This window comes from Fringilla coelebs (assembly GCF_963513975.1).
Source record: "Fringilla coelebs genome assembly, chromosome: 18".
NCBI classification, from domain to species: Eukaryota; Metazoa; Chordata; class Aves; order Passeriformes; family Fringillidae; genus Fringilla; species Fringilla coelebs.
Window position 1 is genome coordinate 8,601,234 of NC_140044.1, and position 25,620 is coordinate 8,626,853.

Sequence of the window (25,620 nt, forward strand, 5' to 3'; positions counted from 1 at the left end):
GGACAGGAACAGGCTGTGCCCGCAGGAAGGAGCCCCGCGGTCCCACTGCCCTGAGCCGCCGCTGCTGCTGCTGCTGCTGCAGGGGATCCTGGTCGGCCACAGGCACAGCCTCTGTCCCTGCAGCCTGGAGGACAGGCAGCAAGGGCTTTGGGATCACCCAGTTCCAAAGGGTAACATCCAGTCCAGCTCCCTCTGGGGTCACAGGTTTGTTTATGGTCTCAGCTCCCACTTGGTGCATCGTAGCTGATCGAGTTCAGGATGGTTTTCTTTGGTTTGAAAGCAGAGCTGAGACCACAGAGTTTGTGTAGTAGTCCCCAAAAATCACTTCCAGTGTCCTGGCATGGCTGTGGCACTGTCTATCCAGGGATCAGGAGGTATTTCACAAATGCAGCCAGGGCAGGGCTGTGATCTCTGTGCCAATGGGAGAAACTGAGGCAGAGAGGGGAGCAGCGACTTACCCAAGGTCCACAACAAGGCCTTGGCACACCTGGGAAAGGTGTAAGAAGCACCTGGATCCTAAACCTCCTTAGTCCAAGACCTGTTTGCCAGCTCTGTTGACAGCCCCTGTGTTTCCCAGGGCTCCCCAGAGGATCTGATTTAAGGCATGTGGACAACAGCATTACCTAATTCTGCTCCTTTCTACCCAGGCCTCTGTGAGAGTAGGACTGGTCTGGCATGCTTGAGTTTTAGTTATTTTTTTAAGCAGAGATCTTAAGATTTAGTATTTCTGGGTTTCAAAGGTAAACAGGCCTGCATGAATAATTTCTGATTCCATTTGCTGCTGCGAGTACTAAGATTTGCCAAAAGCAGCTTTTAAGGGCAAGTCAACCCCATTTGTCTTGAAGGATCTGTGATATGTGTAGAGATATGAAAATTCCCAGGAAAGGGTATTTCAAGTGCTGTAGTAACCTTCTATAACTTTGACTGTGTTATTTTAATGGAACTTTGCTTGCCCATGCACCATTTCTCTAGGAATGTAAAAATCCAACAACCATCACAAAAGCCATTCACATTAGCAGCCTCCTTGTGAATTTTAATTAACAGGAAATGCCACTCATTGAAATTCAACATCCAGAATATCTCTGCTTTACTCCTTTGATGTTCCCCATCAAGTCCTGGACTAACATCCATATGTTCTCCTGAGACACTCGGAAGAAAATAATTTTGGTTTATTTGTAGTAGGAAAGCATTTCATCGTCTTTTATCCCAGAAGCATTCGAGTTGCTTTACAAACTGTTCACACGGAGGAGCTGCTCTGTGGGTCCTTACAGCAGGGAGTGATTCCAGAGCTGTGCTCATCAGTTTGCACTCAGCAGCAATGCTGGAATTTCAGGAGAGGCAGGGAAAGAGTCGTGAAACAAGTGGAAGTCCAGCATGACAGGGGATTCAGCTACTTACAGGTCAGGCAGCCTTGGTTCCCTTTCCACATTTGTCCCTTCTAAAGGATAGTGCTGGGATTTTCCTATATTTCTATAGTAGTAACCTAAAAAGACATGATCTGGTTCTGTGTTACTGTAAGTTGTTAATTTGCAAGTAATTTTAACAAACAAAGAACCACCCTTAATTAGTTAACCTTTCCCACACCCTCAATTTTTCAAATGGGCAGAATAGCGTGATCAACAGATGACATTGCCATGGAGAATCATCTTCAGACTTAAATAGTTCTATTTTAGCCCTTCATTCTCTTCTTTCTCCAGCTGTATAGTTCATTTACCCCACCCTCTGCCTGGGGTACAGCGTTGCACCCCCTCCCATCCCTGTCACCATGACAAGGTGACACTGTCACTACAGGTGGAACTTGCAGGTGTCTTGGCACAGGCCCGCCCTAAACACTGCAGTCAGCCCTCAGAACTGAGTTTAAACCCCTGTCCTGGTGGGTACAAGCTCAGTGCTCATCCCTAGTCCAGGTGAAGCCAGGCTCTGGTTCCTGGAAATGATGCCAAAGGAATCCTCTGCTGTCTCACAGTTCCAGCAAGCTGCTCACAGGCATGGGTTCCTCCTGTAGTGCTAAAAAGTCAAAATTGGTGATGTTATAAAATGTTAGAGCTTGGGCTCTACAGAGACTGGAGCTCGTCAAGAAAGCAAATTCCTTTTATATCATCTGGAAATGACACAGGGTGGGAAAAGGCAGCTTGGAGCATCCCGGGAGGACAGAGTGTTCCTCCTTATCTCAGAACTCTCCCAACCACAGAGTGGTTTTTTTTGCAGAACCAAAATGAGCCAGACCTCAGGGTCCTTGAGCAGAGGGTGACCACAAGATGTCACAGTTGCTTTGCTGTGATTCATGGTCCTGCCTTTCCTGTGTGCCAGTCCTGCCCCTTTCCCCCTCCCAGCCTTCACCCCCAGGTATCCCCATGAACACACACGCTGGTATTTGGGTTTTTTGCTGCTGTATTTTGTTTGTAGGGTTTTTGGTTTTTTTTCAAAACAAGCTTCTTCACTGTATTCTGGGCAAGGTTAGGCATTTAGATTTCTATCTCATATACAGGTCATTCATGGTATATAAAATTGAAATTTCCCTGGATTTGTGCCCTCGCTGTAGGTCCAGCTGGCAGACAACAATTTTGAGAAGAGCCAGAGGAAAAAATCTAAGTTAAAGTGCAAGCAAACAGTTCTTGGTGCTGCCAGAGTTACTGCTCAGTGTCCCCACAGACTTTGCCAGATGGTGTAGCAGACTCCACCACCATGTTGTGGACTTGAGAGGTTTTTGTTCTTTATAGCCTATTGCTAAATTGATTTCTTTTTCTGCCCCAGAAAGCTGCCTGCATAGGCTGGATGGGGTCCCAGGGGCTGATGCTAATAGCAGTTCACCCTGAAGTAGAGCAAGAAAGGAGTTTAGTCCTAGAAGAAGCTGATGAGCCTTGCAAGATCCAGCTATGGGTCTTTTGGGTTAGTCCCTTCTAGCGTGCACATTGAATTAAAGACCTAATTCATGGCCTGTGCAAGCAATTGCTATGGATGCTCCAAACAAACAGCACTTTCTTTCCTGCCCGCCTGGCTGGTGCCTCTTCCCAGCTGGAGCCAGGCAGAGTTTCTCCTCTGGCCCCTGTGCTCCAGGGCTCCAGGAGGAAAGCTTTGCTCCACCAGCCACACAGGAAAAATGAAACCTCAGCTATAAAGTGGAGCTGTTGAGTGGAGCAGCGAGGGCACAAGGGCAGAGGTTTGCTCTGCCTTCTCTGCTCCTCATTCCTTGTCCTTCCATAACTGCCACTGCTGTGGGATCCAGCCAGTCCCCTGGGGAAGGTGCTGCTCTCCCACCTTTCTCTGGAGGGCAGAGCCCCACGTGCTTTGTCCCCAGGGGGGCTGGGACAGGGCTGACCTTGAGCCCTTTGCCCTTTCCCACCCAGGGGAGCATGAGAACATCCCGGGGGCCCAGCAGTTCCCAGCTGGCGGGAGGGCTTGGCTTGGGACAGATGGGCTCAGGGGCAGCAGGCTGAGCTGGGTCACCTTTGCCCACAAATGGTGACTGAGCATGAGGGCATCTGGCCAAGGGGCAGGGAAGGCTCCTGTAAGCCCCGAGCTCATAACTGAGGAGCAAACACTGTGGCTGGCCCTCAGCTCCAGGCGAGCAGGTTTGGTGGCTGGAGTTCTGCTGGGCACATCCTGGGGGCCAGGCAAGTTGGTCCCTTGGGGACTGCTCATCTTGGCCTTCACAAGTTTGGGAATCCTGACTGTGGCTGGGTTTTCTCTGCAGTGGACTTGCTGGCTATCAGGAATGCAGAAAGGTTCAAGATTGAAACTTCCTCTGCCAGGACTGTGAGATGAGCCTTGAAGCTGTCTGCGAACCCTGCACGCTGTTTCAGCAGGGAGCAGCAGCCCGTCAGAACAGATGAGCAGTTACCAACTGGGTTGCTGGATCCTGCTGTGCCCTTTGTGCTATGACTGATATCTGAAAGAGGAAAAGGTCCCTTCCACCCTGAGAGCCACGCCAGCCCTGCTCGCTGCTTGCTGGTGGGCAGTGTGAGGAGCAGTCATCTGATTTCCCCACATGGAATGATGACACCCCATGTTCCAGGATCCTTGTTCCATCTTTGTCAGCCCATGTGTCATTGTCTCTTTTTTTTTTCACCTATGTGTCATTAAAATAAGCCTGCTCTGCAATAAGGGTAAGACCAGAAAAAGTGTGAAGCCCGAGCAGTGCTGTGCATCCTGGCACTGTTCTGTAGTGCTGTTATTCCTGGGCTTCTCTCACCAGGTTTTGCACACTTCAGAAAGGTTGCCAGGGTTGCTGATCTGAATTGCCTTAAAACACCCTGGGTTTTGAGTCCTGGTTCTCTGGTGCTGCCTTGGTTTCCTGTGCTGCCTCTCCCAACAGCCACGTCCGGGATCCTCTCTCCGAGCAGTGAGGCACTGGAACATGGAGAGTTTTCGGGCCAGACTGGGGCACCTCACTGCCACTGGGTATGTAGAGTCAGCTTTATTCCCTTTTTTTCTCTCTGTCTTGGTAGCTATTGTATGGCTTTTTCACAGAAAACCCCCTTTCCTGGTTAAAATTGTCCCTCAAAGGGTAGCTGAGGCCGCTTTCCTGCAGTGGGAGACAGGGATTGCCTGGCTGGGTTTAACCCTCGGGACAGGCTCTTCTCCCCTCCAGGTTTTCTGGTTTCTGGAGAGTCACTCCAGATGTGAGGCCTGAGAAATTATATTCTTTCCCAAATGTTTGTTTCCATTAGATATTTGAAAAGCTTTATGGGACATTTCATCCTGTCTGTAGTAGCCAAATTCTTGTCCTTGGAGGCTTCCTCTGGCTCTGCAGCTTCAGTGTGAAACTGTTTTCTCTGTTTGTCACCCTTAAACATGTAGATTTGTGTTTGGCCTCCTCTTAAGAGGCAGGGAGAGCACCACTCAACTGCCTCTTGTCCATGTAAAACCTCTGAAATACAGAACTGGTCTAACAATTTCCACAGAAGCCAGTAGCCTCCTCTTTCTCCCTCCAACATCCTCTAAAAAAGCATTAAAGCCTCACCCACTGCCAATGGGGTGACCCCTCAGAATGATTCCATTATGGTTTTTATAGAATAACACAAAGTTTTCCTGTGCTTGCATTAATAGAGGAACAGCTGCATCATACTTGGTATTTATTTTTCAATAAACACCTTGAACTTCCCTGTCCTGCTGCTTCCAGGGGAGATCTCAGCCCCAGCTACTCAGGGAAGTTAGCAGGGAAGTAGAGAAGGGTGACCCAGAGGAGGACAGTATAAAACCCCATAAATGATCATCTCAAGAAAGCCCCCTAATCAGTGTTTATGAGCTTCCTCTGCTAACACACAGGTACTTGTTTTTCCAGGATGAGAGCCCGTGTTTACTGTGAAGACTTTCTGCTCCCAAAGTTGCACAGAACTATGGCAGATCTGTGGTGGATTTACTCCAAACCTGTCCCAGCAGATGGCAGAGAGCTACGGACCTTGTTTCTGCAGTGCTCCTGCATTACAGCAGTGATAGGAGGACTTTTTTACAACTGGATGTTTGCTTCCCTGGAGTACTCCTGGCACCTCTCTGTTGCCATGGCCATCTCCTTCAGCCTGCTCCTTCTCCTGACTCTCTTTTTGGTGCATCCTGCCCGTTGTGTCTTCAGCATGATCATGCCCACCTTAGGCACCAAGCAGGGCCGGAAGCTTCTCTTCTCCACCTGCATCATGATTGCAGTGGTGAACATAACACCCAACATCATAAGCAACATTAAAACCATACTGCAGGTTATTCAGTGCATCTGCAAGAATTCCTCTGACAGCCTTCTCAACTCAACTGCCCTGCTAGAGAAAGTTTCCTGGGAGTTTGGGGATGTAGTCCAAGAAGCCACTCATTCAATTCATAAGCCTATGAATGGACATTTTCGCTTTTCATTGCTTCAGAACAGCTCCTTGATTTACCAAAAAATGCACCTTGCTGGTGAGAAAATTAGCAGAGAGTTCTTGTCTGTTGAGGTACTGGTCAAAGACTCTGTACGAGTAGCCAACAGACTGGCCGCTGGATTCTTCATGCTCTACCTCTGTTTTGAGTCCACCTGGTATTTGAAAAATTATCTCACCAACCTTCACTTTGACAATTTTTACATCACCAAGAAGCTGGAACGTTTAGCCATGGACAGAAGAGCAGCTCATCTCCTGGTGGGCTCATCCAAAAAACTCATCCGACCAAGGGGCTGGAAGCTGTCCAGGAAAGAAGCGGCGCTGTGCCTCGTGCAGGCCATGCTGGTCACCGTGGCCCTGATGCTGATGCTGGTGCTGGTGGCCATGGACCACTTTGCCTTCAGCGTGGCAGACACAGCGGTGAGGAAGGCAGCTCAGTTCTCTGCAGTGCCCATCGTTCTCAGCATCAAATACAAGGTGAGTGCTGGGGTGTCCTACCCTGTGTGGGAACCCTGTGTCACTTCAGAGAGGTGGGGATTGCAGTCTCTGTTCTCTTATTTACACAATCCTGACTTCCTTCCCCAGCAGCCAGCGGGATGAGCAACAGGCTTTGGGGAAGGAGGCAGTGGCACAACCTCAGCTGCTCCTCCCAGTGCGTCAGAGAGCAGCAGACACTCTCCAAGTTAGAGCCCCTTGGGAGCTTGGAGGGGAGCAAACAGTGCCTCATGCTGCCAAGACCCTGCTAGAGCAGGCAGTCAGATGTCCCTGTGTCTCCAGGCCCCTTGCCTAAGCTAGGTGGAGGAATGGGAGTCCTTTGGACACTGTCCCCTCACTGCAGAGTGGGAACAACTCCAAAAGGAAGGGGGCAGCTGATGAACACTGAGAATGTCTCCTCATCCTATTGCATGGGCTGTTTCTTCAGTAGAAATCCCTGCTTGCTCTTGCCCTCTGCAATCCTTTCCACAAACCTCCCCAGTCTCTCTAATTCCATATTCTTTGGCTTGGTGTTTTAACTTCCCTCTTCTGCCACACAGCCTGCCTCCTTCCCCAGCCCAAGATCCTTAGTGCAGATACCTGCTTATGATGGATTTACAGGAAAACAGTCAGGCCTCAGAAAAAGCCTCTAATATTCAGATATTCACCACTAATACCATGCTCTGGATGGTGTCTTTCACCATAAATCTCATACATGTTATGATGTCTGTCCCAGTGGATGAAGATGACAGATAGGACTGGCTCTCACCCTGCCCAGTGCTCAGTGCCTACACATTGTACTGAAGAGATCACACCCTTCAGTGTCCTTCTCTTAGTGCTCTAACAGAGATTCCACACCCCCAGGTGGATGTTTCTATAGTAACCAGTTGATTCTGGTTTCTTCATACCCCATTTACATTTTAACTCTCCTTTTTTCAGGCCGAATTAGGGATCATGCCCTTCCTATTCAAACTTCTCTGGCGTCCTTCTGAGGCATTGCTGTTCAGTGACTTCGACAGGACCTACCACCATCACCTGATCTTCAGCTCTGCCCACTGCAGGATCAGCCCCCCCAGGCCCCCCAACCCCTCTGTGCTGCTCGTGGTGGGGCTGCTCTTCTGCATCCTCTACGGCACCGTGTTCCTGGAAACCTTCGCGCGGCGCCTGTGCCGCGGCATCGCCGCCTCCTTCTTCCAGGGCTGCGAGGAGAAGAGAGTGCTCCACCTCTACAGCAAACTGGCCAGGAGGCACAGGAGGGAGCAGAACCCTCTGAAGGGTGCTTTGGGAAGTCAGGGGGATGGCTGGATGGCTGATGCCACAGCGCAGGCTTCTGCCACAGGATCACCCGTTTAGTTTTCCAGAGTTCGGGGAGTGTTTGGAGCTTGGGAAAAAATCCCGAAAAAACCCCAAAACAAACTTAAAAAAACCTCAATCCTAATAAAGAAAAAAAAAATTGAAATGTCACATTTTTGCATTAATTTGAGAAAAACGGACTACATTTCCATTTTAATTTCTATAAGAAGGTCTGGAATCAGCTGTTGCTTATCTGCAGTACTAGGCAAGGCTAACTGAGAAATAGATGGGAGTTGGGGTCAGGGAGGAGCTCATTTACCTTCTCCACCACATCTGTGCTGGAAGAAGTACATACTTCCTTTCTTTCTTAAGTTATACCTTCAGGCAACAAGAAGGGAAAGTCATTTGACTTGCTACATTTAATTTTCAATGAGTTTTTCTTTCAGGTTTTGTGCACAGAAACCTGGGTAGACTGGATAAATTTAGAAGATAGTTTATTCACCAAAGGAAGTGTCACTTCAACCTGCTGAAGTAAATTCAAGATCAATATTACCATAAGAGGCTCATCCTGGGCATGGGTGGTGGAAATCAGTACACAAGGGCTTTACAAAATCTCTTCAAAATGGCTGTTCAAAATAAAATATAAATAATATAGCTGCAGGATCTCAGAAGAGAATGAGAACAGTAAATAAAGGCCAGTTTGGGTGTCAATCTCTTTTTCTTTGGTTTTATAAGTTGGGTTGATTCAAGCTCATAAACTATGTTATTGCATCTGAATTAATGAATGCATCACTTAGGCAGCATCTGAAATGTGTTATTTTTCCTAGAGAGGCAGATTGGACACCTCTGTAGGAGCCAGAGGAGAGGGAGATAAATCCCTGCCAGGTTAAAAACTAAGCAACTTCACAGCTTCATTTCTTCGAAGCATATCTATTATTTTCCTCCCTTCTTCCATTAAAGTCTTCATTAAGGTAATTATTTGACATAATGCTCCTCAATGAGATTAAATGACAGAAATGAAGTGGTAGCTGCTGCCAGATGCACTGAATTTTCTCATCTTCTGAGGTACTTGAAACAAGTATGTTTGGATTATATTTTTTAAGCATCTATTTTACAAAATCCTGGGGAATTCATCTCCCCAGGGTTTTTAATGCCCTGTTGTTCTGATGATTAATCCAAGCATCTTTGTGCCTCTACAGCAGCTGGGGGACTTTGTCACAGTTTTTTCTGTGGAAAACGCCCTGTGCTCTATTGTTTGGGTGAAAGCAAAAAGATTTCCACTGAATACCTAAAATTATCTGGAGCTGGGAGTTCAAATAGCTGGGAGGAGAGAAGCCTTCAGGCTGCAAACCATCCCAGCAGCATGTTGTCTTCCAACAAGAACAACTCAAAAAGGAGTTCTTCCTCAGGAAGACTTCTCTTTTTGACATCAGCCATGTTGTTCCTGGTGCTGAACTGGGCTGTATTTAATGTTTTCCCCAGACAGTAGAACTGGCAGGAGGCAGAACTGCTGGAAATTGCTCTGCTCTCCTGAGAGGCATTGTTCCTCAGGCAGATAAAGGTGTGACAAAATAGAAAACATTGCCATTATAAAGCTGTATTGCCCACTGGAGGGGTGAGCTGCCTTGCCAAGGTTTGCTTGATGGTGCAAGAGAGAAATGCTGAACAGATTAACCAGCAGGAAACGTTAATTTATTCACATATTTTTTATTAAGTAGAAGCAATGTACAAGTCTCGTTATTTGCTGAGGGATTTTCATCCCTTAGAGCCCCTCTACACTCACACCCTCACTCCTGCTCATCAGGGCTCTCATTGCCTTTGTTTTCAAGCCCCTGAAGCCCCTGATTCCCTTGAAATTTTGTTGTGTATTTTAGTGAAGGGATGGAGGTGAGCTGACTCAATTTCCTCAGGTATATTAGGTAAAATATATGCTAAGTTCTTTTTATGGCTGGCTGTAAGGCAAGAATGAATGACCTTAATATACTGAGGTGCAAGTGTAAATAATCCAGCTCAGACAGACTCTAGGAAACATCTCATTCATAGCCACAAGTCTGCATCTATCACTGCAGACAGGCAAGCAAACAAAAACCTTTCTCCAGAAGTATTTTCTGATTTTTAAGCAAACTCCATTTTTATTTTGTTTATCCTATCTATATTATTTGCACTGTAATTGCAATGGAGAAGAGATACTTCCATGCACCAAATTTTAGAAAAGGAAATATTACTGGACATAAATTAAAAGCAAAAAACTATTTCATCAGGTGTGCAGAGTGTGCTGTACCAAGTGCTTGTTGTTACAGAGTTATGGTGTTGACATTCAGATGTCACAGAATATGAAATAACTCATAATTACAGTCTAATTGTTCTGCCAGAGTTTTTATTCCTTCACAATCTCACATGAAGAGCTTTTATCTCCCCTCAGCATTATTGTGGCTATTATCCCCCCAGGATGCCCCTCCAGCATTGATCCACCCAGATTACTGTTCTGGGAGCAGCCAATCTCTGTCCTGACTCCAGGCACATCCTCCCCTGCATGCTGTCCTCAGGATGAGCACTGGGATGGGGGATTGAGGTGGGATGTGTCACAGACAGTGCCCCAAAAGCACATCAGAAGATGTGTCATTCCCCACAGCACACCTCCAAGCCTGGCTGGTTCTGGCAAAGGCTCAGCTTTGGCTTCCCAAACCACAATTTCCTCTTACAGACATCAAGACTCCACAAAGAGCGGAGCACCCAGTGCTTCCATTTCTTTGTGCTGCCCTGAAAGCCAATGCTTCCACCTGCTTCTCTCTTTTTGCTTATCCAGGCAGCTTTCCTGGAGGATTGAGCACACTGGAGCAGGTGGCAGAGTTTATTGGTGACAGCAAGAGTTGTGAACACTGCCCTGAGGCTGTGGCTGATGCCCAGGTCCTGCAGGGGCCATGGGGTGTGCAGGTGATGCCATCCATGGATGCTGGGCTCAGTGGGAGGGGAAGGGACACTTTGGGCCAGCCCAGAGCAGCACTGCTGGGGACACAGGGTGGGCAATCCCCTGGGATGGTAATGTTTGTTCTCACAGGCTTTGTAAAATACACCGTGTCCCACGCACACTTGGCCTCGCTCAAACCCACACAGAGCATCCTTTCCCATTCTGGTATTCTCTGCAGAGCTGGATAAATCCCCAGTGGTTTGGTTCATTGACTTATCAAATCAGTCCAATGCCTGTAGCTGCAGATTTTTTTTTTGTTTGGTTTTTTTTGGGGTTTTTTTTTGTTTTTTTACTATTCAGGCTGCACAGCCCTTCCAGGAGCTACCTGGAAAAGCTGCCTGCACTTATTAAAATTTTAGTAGGGACAGTTCACAAATAAACTATACTCAGAAATGAGAGGCTTGTGAATGGCTGGCCTTGGCCAAGCCCCTCATTTGCAATATCTGTTTTCATCTGTTTGATAACTCTGGGGCACTGAGAGGCTTTTTCCTTGAGGTCTCAGGCTGCAAACACAGCAAGGAAGCAGGAGAAGGGCGAAGGAATAATTTTAATGTTTGTGAAATGGCCTCACTTGACTTTCTTTAAGAGCTCAAATTACAGTTATTAGCTGAAGAAAAATCACCAGTTCCTTTGTGTCCTGAAGGCATTTGCAAGACACAGTGCATCACAGATTTAATAGCAACAGATCTTTAAAAGAGATTATTCAAACCAGAGAGGAAGGTACCCAGAAGTCAGGAGGAAACTCTGCCAGCGAGACAGGGAAGAGAGGATCCTGAGATGATCCACAGAGCTGCCTGTGCTCCCTGAAGCTGGAATTAACAAACCCCTGTCCTCACATGAGCATCCTTTCCCTGGGACAGCTCCAAGGTACAGTGAGAGGTTGGAGCTCCTGGCACCACCAGGTCCATCAGGCACCCACTGCCACAAGGGAAATGCTGCCTGTGCTGGGAGCTGAGAGAAGAGCCTGAAGATATTCTCATCTTCAAGCTTGGAATGGTATCACCCACAGAAATCCACATCACTGCCTTCCTCTTCATTGTTTTCCATTCCTTCAGTCTTCAGCATTTTCCATAAAGCTTTGCCCTTCCACATTGCTGGCACAGGTGTGATGCCAACCAGGTCGGTGAGCGGCTCCCTCTAGGGCTGTTCACAGAAACCAGTAGAAAAACACCAGGGTTTTGTGTTTTGATTTTTTTTCCCACATTTCTGTGTTCATGAAGCACAAACCCAGAACAATTTTGCATCTGTTTAATTCCTTGACAGCTGCCTTTTTTGCTTGATCTCTGAGGGCAATAGCCTAGAAAGCCCCAAAGCAATTTACTTATTGCTTGTGACTTTGAAACAGTGAAGGTGACTTGGACAGCACTTCTCTCTCCTTTGTCTTTCTGATTGAACAATCACTGCTGCTTCTGTCAGACTGGCTCATTCCCCATCTCTGTTGGCACTGGTCAGCCCTCAGGCTGCTCAGCAGAGCCACCAGCACCTTCCTGCCTGGTCCCTGCTGAGCTGCAGGAATGCAGAAGTGGGAATCACTCACAACTCAAAATCTGGCCACTGCCTAGGGCCCTAAACCCTGTAACCAGTGTCTCAAAACCACTTGTGGTTTCTGTAATTGCACTTCACATTCACTCGCAGCACATGGACACTGCCCCAGCTCTAGCAGCGGAAGTTTTATGGGTTTAATATTCGTAGCAATGAAGCCCAAGGGAACAGAAAGAAGTTTTTCACATATTTAGGTAGGAGGATCACTTTCTTTTAGCTTTGTTTATTTAATATATGAAGCCTCAGAGTTCTTTTCTGTTCATAGGACTAAGGGAGCTGCCCAGTGAGGCTGTGTGAGAGGGATGAACTGCAAGAAGACTTCATGGACATCCTGAAGGCAGTGCTGAGCTGCCTGAGCACCCAGCCTGGGCACAGTGCTGCTAACCTGGCCAAGGAGCTGCACAGACACCCCTTTCCAAAAACAGCCCTGCCAGCACCCAGGGACATGGCCATTCCCATTTGGGGACCTCAGGAAAATGAAGATTTCTTTTTGCTGATGTTTCAGAGAGTGGGTGGTGGCAAGTATTCATAAAGCATGGTGGTGCCAGGTGACACCAGCAGAGAAGGAAATGCTGATGTGTGCTAAAAGAACAAAACGTGGAATTTTAGTTAGAAAAAGTCAATGTCTTTGGCCACCAAAACATTTACATTTAAGTCAAGCTGGAAGAAAATATTCTTGCAAGTGTCAAGCTCTTAAATACATGCCTCAGTCCTAAACATCACAGTTACTGAAGGAGTCTGTAAAGGGAATATTGAGCAGTCATCACAGCAAACCTCACAATTTTGACAACAGAATCCCCCAGTGAGTGCAAACACACATTCCCCCCAGCCCAGCCCCAGCCTGGTGATGGACACAGAGCAGCTCAGGGACAGGCAGGAGGAGCTGCTGCAGTGGGGTGCTTTAATGCTGTTGTTATCTGCACTAATAACTGCTGGATTGTCTGTGCCACAGAGCAAAGCAGCCAGGGAAATAATTACCTGCAATTATCCTGCACAGTGTTCCAGGTCTGAACCAAAACAAAGCTTTTTCCAGTGCTTGTAGGAGTCTGTCTTGATTTTGTTTCCTGATCCCACAAAGCCAATTCCTGGAATGGGTTTGAGGAAGCAAATGAACCCCAACCCCCCTCTCAAGACATTTGTGCCAGATTTGTCCCTTCTCCACCTCCAAACACAGTTCTATGACACAGTCCACATCCTGAGGACTCGCAGCATCACTGTGAGACAGCAGCAGTGGGGTGAAGTGCTGCAATTGTGTCTGTGTAAGAGTCACTCCAGAGCACCAAAATAGACAACCCCATGGCTTATGTGAGCAAACACAGGTGCCCACACTGCCAGTCCTTCCTACAGAATTGCAGTGAGGGACAGGAGCTGCCATGCCCCCCAAACCTGGGGCCACAGAGGCTGTGAGGGGTGTGAGGCTGCTGGGACACAGAGGAGCTGGTGCAGGCTGCCAGTGGAGCCCTAAGGAAACCAAATGGAAAGAGAGGAAGAGAATAATTGTCCTTTAAAACTGACCCATGGGAGAATTAAATATCACGGGAAGTAGTGAAAAACTACCTGGATTTTTGTCTGCCAAAGAGCAGCATAAGGTTTCCCAGAGCAAAGGGGAAAATACTACTTGCCACAGCAAGTCAAGGCCTGGGGACAGAGGGCTGCTCCTTGGGCTGAGGCAAAAGCATTTTATCCACCCAGATTTGTGCAGCCCAGGTTTAAAAATTTGCCTGTGAAATGCTGGACTTGAATCCCTCAGCATCAGAATGATCCTTCACATTTTGGATACGTGCCTCAGTGTCTGGGATTAACAGCACACCTCTGCCTTTAATTGATATCTAATCTAACAAAAAAGAGAGTTCTCCCCTTGTCCTTTCCTCCACTCCACAGGTGAGGGGCGCCCCTTAGCACAATTGCTCTTTCAGTTTGAAAATGCATCTTCTGACAGATTGCAGAGATGTCAGGAACAAGCATGCAGCTGGCAGCGAATTGTGTCTCCTGCTGACCATCAGGGAGACACTGGATCTCCCAGCCTGACCACCAGGGAGATACCAGATACCCCAGCCCCATTGCTGGAAAGATTTGGAATCTCCCAGTCCAGGACTGGTTAAGCCTTCTCGCACAGAGGTGACACTGCACTTGTTTGGGATAGGGATGGCTACAGGAAAGACAGCACGAGGAGGTCCCTACTCCGTGTTCAGGGGTGCCATTCCTCTGCCCCAGCCCAAGGCAAACGGGAAAGGCTGTGCACCTCGCTGGCATCTCCGCTCCCATCCTCCTGAGCGTGAGGATTAGGGACTCCTCACCCTCAGCTCCCCTTGCCCTGGGGGACGGTGAAGCCTCGGCTGGGGACTAAGGCACCCACAGCCCGGGGTCCCACTCACTGCTGGGCTGCTTTCAGCCTCTGCTCCACCCCACCCTGGGATTTCTCACCTGCACCCCATCCCCTGCCTGGGCTCCTTTCCTCCTCCTCCTCCTGCTCCGCTCCGGCTCCGCGGTGCGCTAGGACCCGGCGGGCGCAGCCGGGGGATGCTGGAGGGAGGCGATGCGGGGTCCCGGGCACCGAGGTAGCCCTGGGGGGCTCTGGGCTGTCCTGGGGGAGGCCCGCTTCTTCCCGGCGGTCCCGGCGGCTAAGGGGCGTGCTGGAGAGCCCCGGGAGCCTGGGGGGTCCGGACAGTCCGGGCTGGTTCACGGGAGCTCCTGGAGGGTCCCGGGGAGCCGCTCCCTGCCTCTCCAGGCGGGGAGTTTGCAGGGAAGGGGGATGCAAGGAGCAGGGCGGCTGCAAGACCTGGGGTGAATCGTGGAAAAAAAAAGGGGAGGGAGGAGCCGGGGTGGGCGGGAAGGCGGGGAGGGGGCTCGGGGGCAGCCCCGGCTCCCCGCTGCCGCCGCAGGGTGCGCGGGGCTCCGCCGGTGGCTGCAGGCACGATGGAGAACGGCTCGGCCAGCGGCAACCAGAGCCTAGGCAGGATGCCCCGGCAGCCCCTGGAGCTGCAGGTGGTCACCATCCTGCTGGTGCTGCTCATCTGCGGCGTGGGCATCGCGGGCAACGCCATGGTGGTGCTGGTGGTGCTGCGCACCAAGCACATGGTGACCCCCACCAACTGCTACCTGGTGAGCCTGGCCGTGGCCGACCTCATCGTGCTGCTGGCGGCCGGGCTGCCCAACATCTCCGAAGTGGTGGCTTCTTGGGTGTACGGCTACGCCGGCTGCCTCTGCATCACCTACTTGCAGTACCTGGGCATCAACATCTCCGCCTGGTCCATCGCCGCCTTCACGGTGGAGCGGTACATCGCCATCTGCCACGCCATCAAGGCGCAGCTCCTGTGCACCGTGTCCCGCGCCCGGCGCATCATCGCCTCGCTGTGGCTCTTCACCTCCCTCTATTGCCTCATGTGGTTCTTCCTGGTGGACACCACCCAGGTCACCTTCTCGGACGGGGCGCAGGTCATCTGCGGCTACCGGGTCTCCAGAAGCCTTTACATGCCCATTTACTTCTTGGATTTTGCCGTCTTCTACGTCATCCCGCTGGGGCTGGCAACTGTCCTCTACGGCCTCATTGCCCGCATCCTCTTCGTGAGCCCCCTGCCCGGCACCCCGCAGCATTCCTTCCTGGGCTCCGTGCACCAGGGCAGCTCCCTCCGGCTCTCCTGCCGGGGCGCCAGGGGCGCGCTGAGCTCCCGCAGGCAGGTAGGGGCTCTCCTCTGGCTGGGCATGCCGGGGGGCAGGTGGCTCTGCGGGGCTCGGGGCTTTGAGGGGCGAGGTGCCACAGTGCTTTGTTTGCCTTGGTGGAGGGAGTGGGGAGTGTTGGTTTGCTGCAAAGGAGCCCCTCAAACCCAGCTGGGGTCTGGCAGCGTAGATGGGCTCCCCGTTCTTTGGCTGGGCTTGGTAGAGCAGGACAGGGCTTCAGGCGGGGAGAGGCAGGAGTGCAGGGACTTCTGTTGGCTCCTGACTGCCTCCCCGAGGAGGAGAGGGCTGGGTCACCTCTCAGACAGTGTCCTGTGCAGGTGAACTCAGGAGCGAAGGAGAAGGGAGGACTGACTTCCCTTGGAGCCCAGCCCTGACTGCAGCCTCCCAGCTGGGTGGTGTGTTTGCATTTTGGTGATTCCCATGTCTTTCAGCTGCCTGCTGTCTCCCCACGTCCTTCTCCCGCCTCCTCCTGTCCTCACTGCTCTGTTCACATGGACAATCTCTGCCTCGTGTCCCATCCCTTTGGGCAGGTCAGTGTCTGGATAAGGGACGGTGCCATTCTGAATAGGCAGGGCCCATTCAGCTTTCCTTCTAAAGGAAAGGGTTGAATCTGGGAGTTTGGCTTGAGTCCTTGAAATCACTAGTTCTGTTGTGATTTCCAGATAGCCCAAAGTAGACTTCAGCCTGTCCTGTTTCCAGCTCAGTAGCTTGTTGCCTGCCTTGCACAGGAACCTCCATTCCCCAGGAGAGGTCAAGTCAGGGTCACAGAGGGGAAGCAAACAGCTCAGAGAACGTGTGTTTCTTCACGAACTTCTAAATCTTTCCAGTCCAGTTTTTCCTTCCTTTTTTTTTTTTTTTTTTTTTTTTTTTTTTTTTTTTTTTTTTCTGAAAGGTTTTAAAGCAAGTGCTGACTTCTTCAAAAGCATTTGCCTGCTCTCCCATGACTGCTGGCTGCTGCAGGAGCCTTGGGCAGGGTGTAGGGCAGCGAGGGCTCTCGTTCTGGTTGATGGATCTCTCCTTCCAGAGCAGCTGCTGGAGGGGCTGGAGGGGCTGTGCTGCTCCCCCTGCAGTGCTGTGCCATGGAGGGGCACAGTGTGATCCAGCACCATTAGGACAAGTGGCTGCTGAGGCATTCCAGCTCCTGGAAACATCTTGTGCTCTCTTCACTGTTACACCAGGAGTTTACTGGAGATTGTTGTTACCTCCCAAAATATCCTAGCATGCAAAGACTTCCCCTGTATGGGCTGACATCACAGTGCTGCCATCATAAGGAATAAAGATGGCACTAAGTTTTTAAACTGTAAAGCAGTTTTCCAGGGCTTCCAGTTGGTGTGTATGTAGCTCTGGAGGTGCCTCTGAACAGAGGACAGGCACTCACATCAGCATTCCTGCTCTGGCTTCTCTTCATAGGGCTCTTCCAGGCCTCTTGCCCAGAGTTCCCTGGGAAAGGTCCTAAAGGGGCTCTCTCAGAGGTGCCCATTTTCTCCCCTGGCTGGATGGCTGAGGGAGATTTTCTGTGGCTGTGCTCCTACACAGCCCCAGAACCCCACTGCTCTTGGGGTATGAAGATGCTGCTGTTCTCTCACTGGGGCTTCAGAAGCACCGAAATCCTCAGCTGTATTTATCACTTCAACGAACACCTCCAAGTCCATATTTCTCCTCCCGGAGAGGGACCACTAGAGGGAGTGGGATTCCTAAGAAAAGTATATACAACTCAGAATGATGGAGCAGGAGCTAGGAGGGAGGATACTGGCTGGGGAGAAGCATCTGTGGCTTTCTGGACATGGGCAGAGGCTGGACACAGCTTTGTGAGACACCACTTGTATTTTCTCTTTCCCAAAAGACAACAAACTGTGGCAGCAAACAAGCTTCAGTCCTAGCAACAGCCTCAGCACTCACTGTATCACTGTGAGAGCTTATTTTTGGAAGTGTCCTCACATTTTCATTAAACCACAAACAGCAAACCCTTCTATTTCAGCCACAGCTTGGTAACAGTTCCTTTCTTCTAGGAAAAGTTTTGTTGCCACAAGCAATGGCTCCCAGTTTCTACTCACGGCATAACAGAAAGGCATAGTTTCTTTTGATGAAGTAAAAAAGTACTCCAAGAAAAGCTGAGAGACTCTAAATGTGATCCCAGTGCTTACTAAGAACTGGATTATTGTGCAACTCCCCTTCTGACGTTTGAAACACCACTGCCTAGATATGCATGTGGCATCAGTGCTTAGTCATATTTTCTTCTTTGGGGATGTTTGTATTTTATTAGTAATTTGTTTGAGGAAGATTGTCACTTATCAGAAATAGCTGTTGCAAGTACTAGGATGACTGGTGTTTCAGTGCAAAACCCCAGTTTCCCAAACAAGCTTATGCTGAGCTGAGGGCAGTTACTGCTCACCTCTGAGTTCTCAGTTTCTTTTTTTTCCTAATATGATTATGTAGTATTCCCCTAGTGTGCTGAAAATTAAAGTAACCCATGGTAAGTAGCTAACTAAGCCCTATATTGGCACAAATAATTTAAGATTCCTTACAGTCTCCTCACTTCCAGGGTTGCTCTGTACCAGGAGCCTATTCCCTGGAACAATACAGGTGGTGTAGGAAACCAGGAAACCCCAGGGAAGGAGATGAAGTGTATCCCATGGCACCCCTAAAACTGAGGTCCTCACCTTTAGGCAAGTATTTTCTCCATTCATTTACTGTTATATACAATTTTCAAATTTGCTTTCTGGTACAGACATTCCCATTGTTATCCTAGCCCATTTCCATGATGGTGAATACTATTTCTAAGAGATTTAGAGGCTTTTCAATGGTAGATGAAAACCTATAATTTCTAGTTTTATTATTACAAGATTATTCCCTGATTAAAATGGAGAGAAAAAAAATGAGAAATAGCCCCATGGCTTGGGTGTTTCTTTTAAATGCTTAGAGAGAAAAACTAGCTGTCTGCACCAGTGCTCCAGGTGGGAAAGCTCTGCTGGAGATTTAGCCCCATCTGGCTGTTTCTCTTTTTGCATGTCCCCCCACCAAGGTGACCAAGATGCTGGCAGTGGTGGTGGCCCTCTTCGCCGTGCTGTGGCTGCCCTACCGCACGCTGGTGGTGGTGAACTCCTTCGTGGACCCTCCGTACCTCAACACCTGGTTCCTCCTCTTCTGCCGCCTGTGCATCTACCTGAACAGCGCCATCAACCCCATCATCTACAACCTCATGTCTCAGAAGTTCAGGGCTGCCTTTAGGAAGTTGTACAAGTGCCAGGAGAAGAGCGCAGAGCACCCTGCCCCATGCACCACCCCGGTGTACTACAGTGCTGTGAAGGATTGTTCTCACGACAGCTCTGAGCACAACCTCACCGAGCACGAGGATCTCAGCAGGCTCCCTGCACCTGCAAAGAAGAATAAACAAATCCTGTGAGCCTGAAACAATGCAGCAGTGGGAGCTATGTGGCTGTACACACTGTGCTGGGAGAGGGCCAAGAGGAATTGCTTTGGCATTGCAGCAAGCTTCATTCAATACTTCTTCAGGGCATTTAACAAAACATATTGTTAGAAGAAAATTAATTTGCTTTTCCTTAGCGCTGATTTATTCTTGTTTGGTGAAGTGTTAGGCACGTGTCAATATTCAGCATCTCTAAAGCATCTGTTGTTAAATATAGCACTGCCACCCCATTTTGTGTTAGGTGCAAGTGCTGAGCTGGGCCAAAGCATTGAAAGGAATCCCAGGAGCAGAAGGGCATTCAAGGAAAAAATGCCCCTCTTTTTAGAGTGAGTGTCTCTCCTGGGCAGACTGACACACCTGTGACACAGACACCCCCTGGAAGCTGCTCCTCTGGAATTCTTCTGAAGTTAATGGGAACAATTAGGCACTTTCATGTGTCTCCTCTCATCTCAAGGCTCTCCTGTGAGGAATAGACATCCCTGCAGAGGAGATAAATGCCTCCAAGGTATGAGGCCATTGGCTGTAAAGGGACTCTCAGGGGGAGACCCCTGCATTAGGAATAACCAAAGCTGGGTGTCATGAGCCTCGTGTCATGTTTCTGGAAACACTGCAGTGCTGGTAGCACAGAAACCCAAGGCCCAGACCAGATGGATTTGCTACAATGAACAAACTAATAATGAGCGTTCCCTAATATAACAGAAGTACTTCCAGCATTGTGGTCTGAGTTTCTTTTGGATTACTTTACCTTTCCTGTCCAAATTCCTCTGGTTGTTTCAGCTGGAAACTGTATTCTTATCCTGCAAGCCCCGGTGTGGTGTAGTCATTACCACAGAGCAGTGTTCTCTCTGCCCCAGCTACAGGTGCATTTCAATGGCAGGTGAAGAAATTCTCTTATTTCCTGGGAATAACTTGTGAAGTCCATTAAGTGTTTTGTGATTAGTGACACAAATATTTATTGCTGTTGTCATCTTGTAAGCAAAGTAGATATTCATACCCTGCAGCATCCAGGAGACCAGTCCAAGACACTTGCCCCAGACTTGCAAGAGACTATCTGGACTATGAGTAAAATCAAAAAGATTGCACATGAGCCAAACCCTAGGGCTCTTGCCAAAAAACCAAGTGTCTGACATCAGAAAACCTCAAATGACTGTGAAGTATTACTTGAACAGCCTCACTAGTCAACACTGGCTTCACCAAACTGTAGTGTTAAAAGAGCCTAAAATTTTGCATCCACTTGGGAAAATATGTGTATGGCATTTTCAAGGGCACAAGATGTTAATTAACCATTCTGCATCTACAGGAAATTGCTTCACTGGGTGAGTCAGCACAAGACCTTAAGTCTCCTCAGTGTGTTTGGAATGCTCCAGGACCTATTTTTTGTGTGTGTAGGGAGGTTTTGCATGTATGATTATTATATTGCATGTTATTAAACCATCTATGTTGCCTCTATTTATTTAGATATAGATATTTAGATATAGAATATAGATATTAGATTTAGAATACAGATATTTATTTTGCCCCTTTCCATTTAGATATAGGATGAGGGAAGATAACATTGTCTTTTTGCAATTATTTTAAACATAATGCATTTGGAATTTAAGATTCATGCTATTTTTTACACTGTTTTGTGTATATTGTATAATGTGAATTTAGGAACAGAGTTCCTATTTATTGTTAAGAAAGTTCTGCACAGAGATTTGGGATTTACTTCTTGAAGAAAATGGAGGAGTTTTTGTAGTGTGAGGATTTGCTTGTAACAATCTTTTTTATAGTAGACATTTTTTCCCTCCTTAGAAGAGATTTTTCCTTAGCAGCTCAGAAGAAGCCATTGATAAAAGCATGTGCAGACAAACCAGAGCAGTTAGGACCAGGATAAGGTGGAGCAGGGGGAAGGGGATCCCTGGGTGACTGCTGGTGGCTCCCTTGGACCTTGAGCACAGCCAGCATCTTCTCAGGGATGGGCTGTCCTGTGTCCTCCAGCCCTCCACCCTGGTCTGGATGTGGGGAGAGGATTTACTGCCAGAGCTTGGAAACCCACCTGCATCCTGACCTAAGGCATTTCTCAGGCATGGGCTGTGCAGTTTGACAGACAGCCTTGGTCTCTGCAAACACAAGGAGCAGCTTAATTCTGAAGTATCCCCAGCAGGATGTTTTCCACCTCCTCATCACATTTCCTATCTTCACTCTCCCCCTTTCTGCATCTCCCCCCAGACGGAGACACCCTAAAAGCATTATTTTCTTAATTCAATTTCAGCCTCAGGCCAACAGCTAATTGAAAGTTCTGACATATTTGTTCAGCATACTTGAGATTCAATTAAAACTTGGTTCTCTACTCCCTTTTCTGCTCTTAGCTGCCAAGTACTGCATGACCCTTCATTATTTTTTGAGAAGTAATTGGCAGATAAATTCTCCTGGAACCACGAGATCTCCAACAAGTGCACCAGAGCGTTAAACTCTGTAGATAAGGAATGAATTCCTGGTCATTCCCCCTGCACGTATTCTGACACTTTAGGAGGAGGTGAGAGACTTTTAGGTGGAAGTGGAGGCAGAAGGTCACCACTCATCTTACTAAGGAGATGCTGCTTGAGAGATGCATTCTGCTGGGAAATAAATCACTAGCAGGAAGGAATTAAAATAAATAACTCATCACAGTAACTTCCTTTGGATATTCAGGGTCTGAATAAAAACCTTAATTCCTTATAAGAAATCAGAGAGCTCCCTTGAAGCTTCAGCCTGCATTACCTTGTACCCTGCAACATCTCACCCTGCTCGTAAAGTCTCAAGCTGTATTTTACCCTCAGCATTTATTTGTCTCAACAGCATTAGTGTGGGCTGTGAGTTTATAAACATGCCAGCAAATAAAGAATCTATTGCTCCTAAGTAATTTATTGCATTGAAGTGCAGCTCAACATGATCTAACCTGTTACTCTCCTAATTAAAGCTCATTATTTCTAACCCCTGCCCTTTCAGGGGTTGTTAACCTGGTAAAACACCATCTGGTTTCTTCAATTACAAACAAATAAGTCCCTGGCAGGATAGGAGGGATCTGGCAGTGCTGCAGAGCCCTGGGGTGAGGGGAAGAATTTGTGAGCAGTGCAGAGAGGGGGGTGGAGGAGACAGAGGCTTGGGGAAGAGCTGATGGCAGAGAGGTGAGTGAGGTCTCTGTGCCTGAAGAGCCATAGGCTGGCTGAAGCTCCTGGCATTCATCAGGGAGTTTCATTTTAGGGGACACCACATCCAGCACGTTTACCTGAATTTGGCTGGTGCCAGGGATAGAGGCCACACAGTGATTGCCTGTGTGCAGGGCATGGATGGGACCTCAGCCAGGGTTATTTACCCTGGCAAAACACACAAGTTTAAGTAACTTACCAAAATCTGTAGTTCAAGCTCCTATCAGGTTGTTTTCTTACTTTGTCTCTCAATTTGGGTGGTGGGAAATTGGGGAAATAGGGCATCTATGCCAGCCTGTGCAGGTGGTTTTTTGGGAGAACCTCTCACCTATGATGCTGACCGGCACTCTGAAAGCCAGCTTGCTCTAGGGCCAAATAACAGGGCAACCAAAAAAATACCAGCAGTCCCCTAAAAAAAGGGATCTAAAGACCATGAGGGCATCCAGCACCTCCCTGCAACCAGAAAAGGCTTCCACTCTGTGGTACCCAACCATGTTTCTAAGATAAAATAGTGGTACCTTTGAATGAGTAATATTCATTCATCACCGAAGATGATGCTAAGCAATTGCTTACATTTTTAATTGCCACAAGAAAGGGTGGACCACACATTAGGGAAAGATTTGGATGCAGCCCTTTTTCAATGTGGTCTGGCCCCAGTTGCTTCTTTGAACTAATTAGTTCAAGCACATCACAATTAAAGAGCTGCTAATAAAACCTGGGGATAGTCCTCCAGCAATATTAATGTAATCACTCACAGTTAGTTGTTTATTTTGCAATTCCTGTTTCCCAAGGCTTCTGGTGGGCTCTTGGGCCAGTGCTGCCCCCAGACCTGCCTCCAGGCTTACACTCATTTAGGGGTTGCTCCTCAGGACTCTTCAAACCAAGGCAGGAGTTCCAGAACTGCCCTGGGACACACAGTGGATCAAAGCTTGCCAGTCCTGTGGGACTGACTTTAATTTACTAAAATACCTTCAGTTTGGCAGATAGCCAGCCCTACACATTTCTGTCCTGCCAGGGTCTCAATGAAGGCTTCAGTAGGAGGGCATTGCCTGTGTCCCAAATCCAGGTGCTTTCCCAGATACTGCCTGAGGGAGGGAACATGATGGCAACACCACAGGCTCCTGTGCCATGGGTGATGGGCAGAAGTAATAAGGACAAATCATGCTTTTTAATTGATGAATTTTCTTTAATAAGCACCCTATGAATTGGGGTCTGAGTGTGCTGTTTCTATAGAGACAGGGGATGCTGTGAGTGCACCAGTGGCTGCTTGCTGCTCTGCCAATAGGGAATTAATGCCTGAAAACACAAGCTGTGAAGCCTATAAGAACTTTACCCTCTCAAGGAGAAGGCCCTGGGGTGGTCCTGGTACTAACAGCACGGACCTCAGCAAGGGCCCACTGGGCTCCCAAGTTGGCTGATCCTATCTTTGTAGGCACAGTGTGGGGTGGTTGCTCAGAGGAAGTAAATTAAAAGCAACTTTTTCCAGCTGTGAGGTGCCAGCATTGCCAACAGAAGAGGAGAGGAGAGGGTTCCACAGGCCCCTTGCAGGCAGCCCCAAGCTGGGCATGGGATGCCCTTGCTGGTGGTGCATGTTTCCTGATGTATTAGTGTTCCTGGGGCTCAAGCTAGCTTCCTCCAGGAAGGGTCCTGAAGCAAAGGCAGTGGTGTGGAGCCAGACCCAGTCCTGGCTCCTGGGCCAGAGAGGACCCCCTTCTGCACATTTCAGCACCTTCTCAGTGTCAGGATTACCTTCACCCCAGCTCTGACCCTTCCTCTTGTACAAAGCTGAAGACCAAAAGAGAGGGTGGCTCCTGAGAGCCCCCATGCCCCACCAGGATGGTGGAGCACAGCGTGGCTGTCCCCAGGATGCCTAGGCAGGTCACTGTCAGAGGACACTGGGGCTCAGATTGCACCTTCCCTCCCACCAGTGGAGGGTAAGGCTCCTGCCCTTCGACACAGGATCAGGCCAGTGCCTTTAGCCTGGTTCTCACATATCAGACACCTCCCTGCCTGCCCTTGGGGACACTTGGCTGGACACTGTGGGGATGTTATCCCTGAAACCAGCAGCTATTGAGGCAGAGAGCCCAGCACTGTCCCCCCTACTCTGGGGAAGCTGCAGACTTTTTGTTCTGCCTTTATTAATACTTTCAAAGCAATGTGTCATTGCTTTAGCAGCAGACCCACCTCCCTCCCTACTGCCTCTGTAACACATGAGCCAAGGACCTGCTCCATTCATCAGCCTGAGATTTATGAGGCGCACAAGGCTCCAGTTACCCTGCTGCCCCTGACTGATGAATGAGATATAGCTGGTTCCTTCCATACCAGGAGCAAAGCAAGACCAGAGGAGAGTAAAGCCATCATTTCATCAAACTCAGCTCCTTCAGTCTCTATCAGGGCATGAAATCTTCTGCCACAAGACCCCTCACACCCACAGAAGCCAGGGGCAGCACTCCAGCCCATGAAGGTTGAGCCTGCGTCTCCCCAGCCTCTCTGCATGGTCTGGCTGTGCTCATGTGAGACGCTCCAGAAATAGAAAAAGGATTGGAGGTTTTGGCTACTCTGGATTCCTCAGGCCCCAGGGCTCTGCTGCCCCAGGCTGCTGCTGGGCTCTGCTCATCCATCCTCCCCCATAAATCACCCAGCTGCTATTTCCCTCTACCTCGTGCCTGGCTTTCCTCTCACCCGGGCTGTCTCCAGAGGCTGAGCAAGAGGATGGGACACAGGCAGTGGAGAATCACTCCTCCCCAAAGCCAGGAGGAGCAGTCAGTGCTGCACAGCTCAGAATGAGCCTGGCAGCAGCCCCGGGGTCGGGAGGCAGCAAAGGGACCTGTCAGCAGCCATCTGCATGGCCTGGGCAGGCTCTGGGCCAGCGAGCTGCCTTTCCTCCTGGCCCTGTGCAACCCCTGCTAGAGGCCAGCAGCATGGGAGCACATGGAGTGTGCTCAGAGAGTTGCAGGGTCCTTAAAGGCTGCCTAGCAAAGCATTTAGTGAAAACAACTCTCTTTGCAAAGTATCCCCATCCATTAAAAAGTGCAAATTTTTGAAACGGATAATTAAGAAGAAGCTAAAAAGCATCCAGATGCCACCAGTGAAACTCTGCATTACTCTCCTTTAAAACTGGGGTGAATGTGTCATCATGGAAAGAAACTTGGAGATTCCCCTGCAAAAATCCACATGGATAGAGTGAGCAGATAACTGTTTATTATTGCACATAATCCAGCA

At 48.9% G+C, this 25,620-nt stretch overlaps 2 protein-coding genes across 2 annotated transcripts; both read left to right on the forward strand.

Annotated features, from left to right (window-relative positions):
• Window positions 1–4,357: 4,357 nt before the first annotated feature.
• Window positions 4,358–7,673, forward strand: OCSTAMP (osteoclast stimulatory transmembrane protein; the record flags this gene model as incomplete). The annotated part of the gene is made up of 3 exons (XM_084217895.1): window positions 4,358–4,401; window positions 5,285–6,323; window positions 7,260–7,673. 3 exons carry the CDS (start codon window positions 4,358–4,360, stop codon window positions 7,671–7,673), a joined length of 1,497 nt encoding a protein of 498 aa, XP_084074021.1.
• Window positions 7,674–15,039: 7,366 nt separating this feature from the next.
• LOC311160925 (thyrotropin-releasing hormone receptor-like) lies at window positions 15,040–19,204 on the forward strand (the record flags this gene model as incomplete). Its single annotated transcript, XM_084218091.1, has 2 exons — window positions 15,040–15,801; window positions 18,824–19,204. 2 exons carry the CDS (start codon window positions 15,040–15,042, stop codon window positions 19,202–19,204), a joined length of 1,143 nt encoding a protein of 380 aa, XP_084074217.1.
• Between the last annotated feature and the right edge of the window lie 6,416 nt (window positions 19,205–25,620).